General features: G+C 40.3%; 1 protein-coding gene across 1 annotated transcript in view; it reads right to left on the bottom strand.

The window, feature by feature from the left end:
* Positions 1 to 1,011: 1,011 nt before the first annotated feature.
* The window catches only part of kdm4b (lysine (K)-specific demethylase 4B), a 41,187-nt gene continuing 33,173 nt past the window's right edge, over positions 1,012 to 9,025 (bottom strand). Inside the window, exons 18-22 of the mRNA XM_084952825.1 lie at positions 6,883 to 7,071; positions 5,754 to 5,930; positions 5,169 to 5,288; positions 3,302 to 3,394; positions 1,012 to 3,186 (exon numbers count right to left, since the gene is read on the bottom strand). Coding sequence (XP_084808951.1) covers positions 2,641 to 3,186; positions 3,302 to 3,394; positions 5,169 to 5,288; positions 5,754 to 5,930; positions 6,883 to 7,071 — 1,125 coding nt within the window. The 3' untranslated portion in view covers positions 1,012 to 2,640. The remainder of the gene's footprint in view (positions 3,187 to 3,301; positions 3,395 to 5,168; positions 5,289 to 5,753; positions 5,931 to 6,882; positions 7,072 to 9,025) is intronic.

Below are 9,025 nucleotides of genomic sequence, written 5' to 3'. Positions count from 1 at the left end.
TTCAAGCCATATGCCACTACCTACTAGAAATGCTGTCAAGCCTAAAATGAGGATGTGGTCCCAGCTAGTGAATTGGCAAATGTTGGAGGCGCTGACAGTTGGTGTAATATGGCAAAAAAATATTACTGGATCTGCACAGTGATGCAGATTAATCCGAAGAAGCCAGTACCTTCATATCTTAGCTTGTATTAGGCCATTGTAGTCAGCATTGCAAATATTGGAGTTTGTTGTATAACTGGGGGTGAAAGTGAAGTGAAGTAACATAAATTATTTAAATTGCTCACATCCTAATCTGTCCAAGACTTGAGTTTCCAGAAAATTAAATATATCTCTCTCAGCAGTGCAATACACAACATTACCAAGCACTGAGCTCGCTTGTTTTTGTCTTTATTGGTTTACTTCAAGTATCTGGATCTTGTATGTTTAATTAATTGTATTTGCTTGTTATGCTTGGTTCCCTTTCTGAGTGCCATTTTTTTTTGTATGTTAAACTTGTAAAACAGAGATACCAAAAATCATTCTCACCCACAGCCATCAGGCTTTTCATTTCTCATACAAGAGTTATAATAGAGGTATTCTTATTACTCTGCACTACTGTCAATTTGGACTTCCCCCTAATATAAATATACTCAATGAAATATATATTTGCATGTATATGAAGGGCCAATATTATATAAAACGACTAATAACTGCACTCACTGGACGTTTTATTAGGTACACCCTCCTAGTCCTGGGTTGGACTCATCTTCAGAACGCTTTCATTCTTTGTGACACATTTCTGCCACATTCTGATGCTCAGTTTGAACTTACTGGCTCATTAAATATTTGCATTTACAAGTGTAACTAATAAAGTGACCAGTGAATATATTTGCATATACATTGACCCCCCAGTATTTAAACAGTACAATTGATAACTGGAAGGTGTTAGCAGCTCGTCAGTTTAATCTTAATAGTTGGTCTAACCCACAATATACTTTTTAATTCTCTACAAATGCACAAATCACAAAGAGCTGGCGACTCACAACCAACTTTAATCCCAAGGAATTCAAATTTTCTTCATGGAGTTAATTTGGATACAGAAACATCTGTTTCGTGTGACAGGAAAAAGGGAAAAAGGAAAGCGTGCCATTTACAAATATGATTCACAATACAAGGCCTGTGGTATATACAAGGTGACAGTGTTGTGGAGGGAGGGGGGTCAGTTCATCAGTAGTTTTATATATGTAGCACCTCTGTTGCACAAACAGTAACAAAAACAAACAAAAGAAAACACACGTAGTTATCAGTACAAACTCATGTAATATGCTGGCATAAACCTGCCAAAATTAAAAGTATTAATATTTGAGATCGGCCAAGTTCGTGAATGCAGTTCGGCAAATGAACACAGAAAAGATACAGTACAGTAATAGAAAAACAGATAACATTTTACCATATTAATTTGTATATATACATACACAGTTTAAACCAAGAAGTGTAGAATATTTCCTGATTTTAGGGTTCCTACATAACGTGCTTTTTTTCAAACCTTCCTTCTTTAAAACTGACTGAACTCTTCTGCCTAGTTGGTGTGCCGAAAGGCGATAGTGTGACAGTAAACAGATCTCACTCTGTATAGTAGACGAACCTTTAACGGGAGCAAATGCGAAGATAACAATAAGCAGGTGTATCGGGTATGCTCTTAACGTGAAGACTTGGATGTTGAAACATCATTTATTTCCCACATGTAGGAACCCTGAGAACGTTTTGGTGTAAAAAGAGGAGCCGCCAAATGACGTCAATACATAAAGTTCACATCTGTTAACTACTGTGACACATCTTCACAAAATTTTAATGCATCCTGCAGACAAGTCTACTAGTGTTTGCATTCAACATGTTTGTTCTATTACAAATAATTCTTTCAATATTTGACTAAGACATTTAAATACTGAGTTCCCGCTACAATACACTTCTTTTTTTGTGTGTTTTTTGTGTTTTAAACCCCATTTCTCCATTTACCTCTTGTGATCCAACAAGAAAACACCCTCGTGAAAAGATCCTGCAGATGGATAGTGTGATACTTTTGTTCCGCCACACAGTTTCAAAGCCATGAGTGGCTGGATTGAAAAATAGATATCTTGTTGCTGGTTATTTGATTTTTTTTTCATTATTTTTTTTTTAAAAAGAAGTGAGAGTTTAAAGTCCATCGGGGGCCCCAAAGCTGAGAGGCCCTCGTAATAATTAGCTTCCTGTAGAAAGAAAATGGGAGTGTGCTGTTATTGATTTAATGCAACGAGGTATGGAGGTTGATGCCACCCAGAGACTTATCCCATTATGGAGGAAAATAAAGCACAGCAGCTGACTGAGAACAAAAAGGAAATCTGTATTTAAAAAGAAAACGTTAAAAAAAGCCTTGTCCTCTTTAGCTGCTGCTTCAGAGCAGGCTAAAGCACCACTGCAGACACATTAACTCAAAAATAGAAAAGTAACATGCATTAAAAGAGTGCTCGTATGTCCGTGTCTTTTCCTGCTCCTACTCTGAGCTCTCAGAGCCAGTGGAGGATATAAGTTGTCCATTAATACAGCACTCAGTAAAATCCAACACCATTAGCTTACTTCCTATTGGCTCAGCCTCCACCGGCTGAGTAATAATATAGTGGAGTTTTAATACAAGGGTTCGGGGCCATCTTCCTGAGGAAAATGAGAATGGAGGAGTGTCTTCATATAGGAGACGTAGCCGCTGCTGGGCGTGTAGCTGTCGGACATGTGCTGAGCCGGAAGGGAAGGCAGGGACGGGGCAGACAGCAGGGGATTAGAGTTTAAGGTGGACTGAAAAGGGACAGACTCTGAACTCAAGAGGGGATCCGATGTGAGAGGTGACCCTGTTAAAGGATCGGTGAGGGCAACGCCGATGTCCATTGGGGTCTCAGCATCCATTTGAATACCGCTAGCTGGGGCAGGAGCATCCTGCTGGGTCATTGGGGGCTGGGACAGAGGTTGTGAGGTTGGCTGTGTACCAATACTGTGATTTTCTGGTGCTGGCTTTGTTACTGGAGCTTTAGTTTGAGGGCAAGGGGTTGCGTTGGTTGTCTCCATGGGGATATTGGCAGGGGCGGGGCCTGGAGGGGGCAAAGTCGCAGACAGGCGGCGCCGTTTGGCTGCTTGGGCTTCGTCCACTGAGGGAACCTCTTCCTGAGTTCCAGGTAACGCCTGAGAACAGACCGGTACAGACTTAGACGGGGAACACAGAAATCACTTTTCAAGTACCAGTTGTTTCATCTACAGCTAATTTAGTTTTATTTTAAAGTTTGAGTAAAACACTCACCAGTCGAGCTCTGACCCTTTTGGGTAATTCCTGGTTCAGCTGAAAGATCTCCGAGTGCTTGACCATCAACTGACTCTGGTCCTGAAACTCAACCTGGACAGATAACACCCACAATGGATTAACCAACCCACCCTTTGAATATTTGTACCTGTAAGTGCAGAGGACACACAGGCAGATTTTAAAAAATGAATAAAATATATCAAATTATTAGAGGCTAAACCAGGAGGCAAAAAAAGGACAAATCACTGATAAAACACACTGAAAATTCAAAACTTGCACCCAGACAGTCACCGGTTGGATCTCAGGCATAACAAATGGTTCCATCAACAACCATGTGCTTCAGTCAAAATGTCCTTGACCATGACTCTGACCCCTAAAGCTGCTCACTGACTGGATAAGAGCTTCAGTTAACCACTTTAAATGTAAATGTAGATTTTTAAAAAATTATATATATTTATATGGAGCGAGGGGGAGGCGCAGCAAGGTCAGGGTTGTGGCACCGACTCTGTGATCAAGTGGAGGCGTGATTTTAGCTAATCACAGCTGTACTCTCATCTCTGAGAGGGCTCTCGGTGCTGCAGCCAGTGGGTTAACATGGAGACGTGAAAAGAGCGTGGAAAGATACAAAACTGAATGATTCTGTCAAGAGGGATTTGGAAAAGTGGCGATAAATGATGTGATGTCTGTGGTGGTGTATTAACAGATGTTATAACCCTGTAAACATGTGTCTGATGCAAACATCTGCAGTAAATATAAACCACCCTAGATCAGCCATTTAAGAGTTCCTTAAACTCAGAAAGTGAAGCGACTGGATGCATTCCCCATAAACACTGTTTATTTGCAAGTCACTCAGATGAGCTCTCATGGATGCACTCCCAAAATCAGCATCATGGCTCAAATCAAACAACCTCACTTTCCCATGTGTTTGTGTCCAAGTACATTTCAGGATGCGCTCGCTCTTGTCCCAACAATCGTCTTCGATCCCACATTTTCCACTTTGTAAGCGCTCTGCAGCTTTGCCCTACAAATTTCCCTTAAAGTAGCAGTAATTTGAGATCTCTCCACTTTTATGTTTTAATGCCTGAGTCAAAACGCTCCACCATAATCTAGAAGGGCCGTCTGGCTTCTTGCACACTGAATCTCCAAGAATCGAGAGCCAAAGCAGAGGGTGGCAAAGCAATTACACAGAACATCCCAAAGTTCACAGGTTCACTCACTTTTGAGTCATGCTGCAGAAGAGCATCAGATAAAATATGGAAAACGATGCCCATGCTCACAGTCCTCACCTAACAGTCGATTTCTATTTTTTTTTGCGCTGCAGCCAAGCTTTAAAGTTTTATTTAGAGATGATTTTCACGGTCTGGTTTGACTTGGAAAGGTTTATACATTTACACATACATTTATTCACACACACACACACACACACGTTTTCATATCTTAGTGAGGGCATCTCATTGACATAATGCTTTCCCCTAGCCATGTACCCTAACCATAAAAAAATGAATGCCTAATCCTAACCATAACCTAATTGTAACCCTGACACTTAAACCACATTTTGAGTGTCAAAAATGCCTTCAAACTCATGGGGACCGGCACTGTGCATGAGTGACTGCTGGTCCTTGCAAGTATAGTAGCATGCCAACTTTCTGTCCTCATAAATGTCTAAACATGTACACACACACAAACACACACACAGGAGATTAAATGCAGGTGTTTGAACAGCAGCATCTCAGAAATCCGACTTATTTTCTTGTGCACTCAGTTATTAAGAAACAACATCACAAGTTTATCTATGAATGATGCAAACTACAGCCACACACGCTCCAAACTCTAGCAGATGTGAGGGCTCGTGTTGTGTTTCTCTTACCTGGTAGAGTTTGTGGATATGTGATTTGACAAAGGAAGCGTTGAGGATTTTGCCTTCGTGTGTGCCGACCACAACAAGCTCTCCCACTTCAGGAGGGCCACTGCGCAGGCAGTCATGACTCTGAAGAAGTGGAAAGGATGAGCGAAAGAAGAAAAAAAAAAAAAGTGCTCAAAACATCTTCGTGTTACATTTTACAAACAAGAATTTAGTTAATAAAGTCTGAGGCTAAAATTTTCATCTGGTTGCTGTTATTAAATGTGGGTTGACTTTTTCATTTCTCTGCAATTCAAACAGCTTGTTCTGGTAGGTTACACACAATTGATTTTAAAGTTAAATTTGATCAAGTTTCTCAGCAGATTTCACGTTATTAAAAGTCATGTTTGTTCATAACTTACAGCACTGACTCAATAAAGGTTATGCGAGTTTACATTCAGTCATTACATTTTCATTTGTTCAGATTCTCAAGTTACAAAAGCATGTAACAGTTGCTAGGATATTTCTTTCAGCTATTTAAAAAGGAGATTATTTTTAACCCGTGTCGATTGCACGTATGTAGGTGTCTGCCTTGACTCAGAGAGAACTCACTATTATGTTTTCCGGGTACAAGTTGTCACAGTATGAGCCGTCGTCGAAGTTGACCTCGTAGAACGTCTGTCTGGCCATGCCAATGACGGTGCAGTGGTAATACCAGGAGTCGGCGTTGCGACCTATCACCCTTTGCCCAAGGGTTGGCTCTTGTGGGCCTTTGGGTGTTGGTCGAGGCTTAAGAAAAGAAAGAAAAAGGGGGGGTTTAATTGGAAATATGTGGCTCCATTCAGCAGGAACACACTGTGTGTTCTGTCATTATTCCAAAAAGTGAAACCTTTTGCTTAAAGTGTATTTAGTGTAAAACCGAAGTGTTTGTTAAAATCACTCCGAGTCAAGTTCATACATAACTTTTTCATGAGAACATTTCTACAAACAGAGGCCTATTCGTCTGTCATTATGGAGCTCTTATAATTAGAGCGTCGCCTTTATGACTTTTTCTCCTCGTGTGTCACTTCAAACCACTTAGGGTCAGATTTATGAAACGGGGTATAGTGACGTGCAATACCCAAACAGCGCTCACACCTGGGGTTAGTTTCACAATCATTACACTGTTTTCTAAACATATTTCAATACCAAGCACAAAAAATAAGACATGCTAAATTTTTTTAGCATTAAATATCGATGCAATAAAGGGCAGCAAACGTCTCCGTATATATTTTGCCCTTTGAACAAAGAATTTCCAGAAATAAACATGCCAACAGTGCTTTAGAAATACAGACAGTGCATTTAAAACCCACTGTGCCACATGGTGCAACATGCTAGTCAGTGTGGCCCTTACACTCATTAACCCTCAAAAGCCAATAATATCATATTTGATACATGTGCTTTGAACGTTTTTGAGACTTCTACACGTCATCAGTGTGATTTCTTTTTACCCCCCAAAACAAAAAAATTCCACGACACATTTTTTAAGCAAAAAACAAAGCCTAACACTTGTTATATTCAGTTTATAGAAAAACACAAAAAGATATACAGTTTTTTTTCCCTTTTTAAATCAAACAGCTATTCCTGAAGAATGATTAACAGAAAAATATTTCAATATATGACTTTTGACAGTAATTTTACAAAACCTTTTTTAAAATCTGCAGCTTTAATAACTGACCAATTTTCCTGGTTTTGCACTTACCTTTGGAGTGACCTTTTTATGCCTGTGGCAGTTGACAGACACCACGTAGGGCCAGTCAGCGGGTGTCATGACTACTCCGGCGATTTGGGCACAGGTGACGTGGAAGGACGTTGCACAGTTCTCATACGTGCACTGGATGCAGGCGCCGCGGTTCTGACTAGCAACCTTTCCATGGCAGAACACACACTTCTGCAACGAAAGCAAATAAAAAGCTTCTGTTACGTCTCCATTCCCCTATAACTTCCTCCGCTTATTTATATATAAGCCTCCTTTGATGCTGACAGAGGAAAGAGTTGTCCAAAAGTTTGAACTTAAGTAAAGTAAACTAAATGTGAACTCCTAACATTTCACCCTCACAATTCCAACAAGGTTAAAACAATTAAAACAATTCATCTGCAACAACTACTCCAGTCCTCCAGAACAACCTGGCACGCCATGAAATTGCAGTAATTGTAGGACATCTCATGAAATAAAGATGGTGGAGAAACCAGCAATGAAACCATGAACTCTCTTCTGTCTGATCTTTGATTCTGTTTGGTGTTCTTACAGGTTTTCACTCATTAAGAGAATGGCTGTTTTCAGTCTTCCCGTTATCACGCTTTTGGGCTGAGTGTCTGTACAGTGGTGACAATTGTGTCTTAAAACTGAACTGTCACTCTGACACTCAGTTCATTTATGCCAATTCATTTTTTCCTCCCTCTATCCCTTTTGGCATCTTCCATAACTTGTTTAGCCTCATTGCTCTTCTCTCCTTCCAGATCTCTTAATTCTGGTCTGAAATTCCCAGCAGTCTGCAAACTCTTTGCCTTTTCTGTGACAATTTAATATAACAAATGATCCCTGCAAACCCACAACCATTATTTTAATTAAAGTCTTACAACTCTCAGTGCTGACTGCTCTTATGCGTGCATCGTTCAAACAGCAGAGAAGAAATCCCTAGTTTAAAAAAAATAAATAAATAAATCTTTTTTTTCTATTTCTCCTCCTTTATGTGCAGCTGTAATGTGGTGCGTGGCCAATCAATAAAAAAGTAAATTTAAAAAGTCAAACTTCAATTTTTACTGGTGCAGGGCAGCTACTTTGCCAGCTGGTGAGGTTTTCCCCAGGCAGGTAGGCACCAGAGCAGAGGACAGGATGAAACTCAGCAGCTCAAGAAACATTAGCTGCTTGATTTATTTATATGTAAAGTGCATTGCAGATTAATATTGAGAAGATTAATTTTGAAGAAAAACCATCTTTGAGCTGACTTTGGGATCAAATTATATGAACTCATTGTTAACTGTATTTATTTATTTCTGATGTGGTCATAGCAAAATTATCTTTGCACACAGTGTTTTAGAACAAATTGGTGCTTGCAAATTATAATTATACAACAAGGTGCTGGAAACAATCCTTGCAGATTTTGGTCCCTGCTGAAATGACAGCATCACACAGTTGCTGCAGATTTGTCAGCTGCACATCCATGATGTGAATCTGCTGTCACATTCAAAAAATGCTCACCTGGAGTGAGATCTGTGACTGTGGAGGACATTTGAGTACAGTGGTCACCGTCATGTTCAAGAAACCAGTTTGAGATGATCTCAGCTTTGCCACATAGTATTTTATTCTGCTAGAAGCAGCCATCAGAAGATGGGTACACTGTGGTAATAAAGGGGCAATACTCAGGCAGACTGTGGGGTTTAAACTGCTCAGCTGGGACTAAGGGCCCCACACGAACATTACAACACTACCACCAGCCTGATCCATTGATACAAGGGAGGACGGACCCATGCTTTCATCTTTGCACCAAATTCTGACCCTGCCATCTGAATGTTGGCAGCACAAATAAAGGCTCACCAGACCAGGTAACATTTTTCAGATCTTCTGTCCAGTGACCTACTGCAAAGTGTAGTCTCTGTTTCCCATTCTTAGCCAACAGGAGTGGCGACCAATGCGACTGCTGCCATTCTTCCCCCAACCCCTTGCATCAATAAGGCATTGTCACAAAGAATTGCAAAGAATTTTTTCAGGCCATGTTTTTGTAAACCTTTGTGATAGTTGTGTGTGAAAAAATCCCAGCCTGGTTGCCGATGTCTGGTTTAAAGTTTAGCAGGTCATCGTTGATCATGTGTGCTTTAATACACTGAGTGGCTGCTATGTCATT

Source organism: Perissodus microlepis, chromosome 15, assembly GCF_051167445.1.
Source record: "Perissodus microlepis isolate ML-2025 ecotype Zambia chromosome 15, ASM5116744v1, whole genome shotgun sequence".
NCBI lineage: Eukaryota > Metazoa > Chordata > Actinopteri > Cichliformes > Cichlidae > Perissodus > Perissodus microlepis.
The sequence above is the reverse complement of the archived record's forward strand: the minus strand, read 5'-3'. Positions and strand labels throughout refer to the sequence as shown.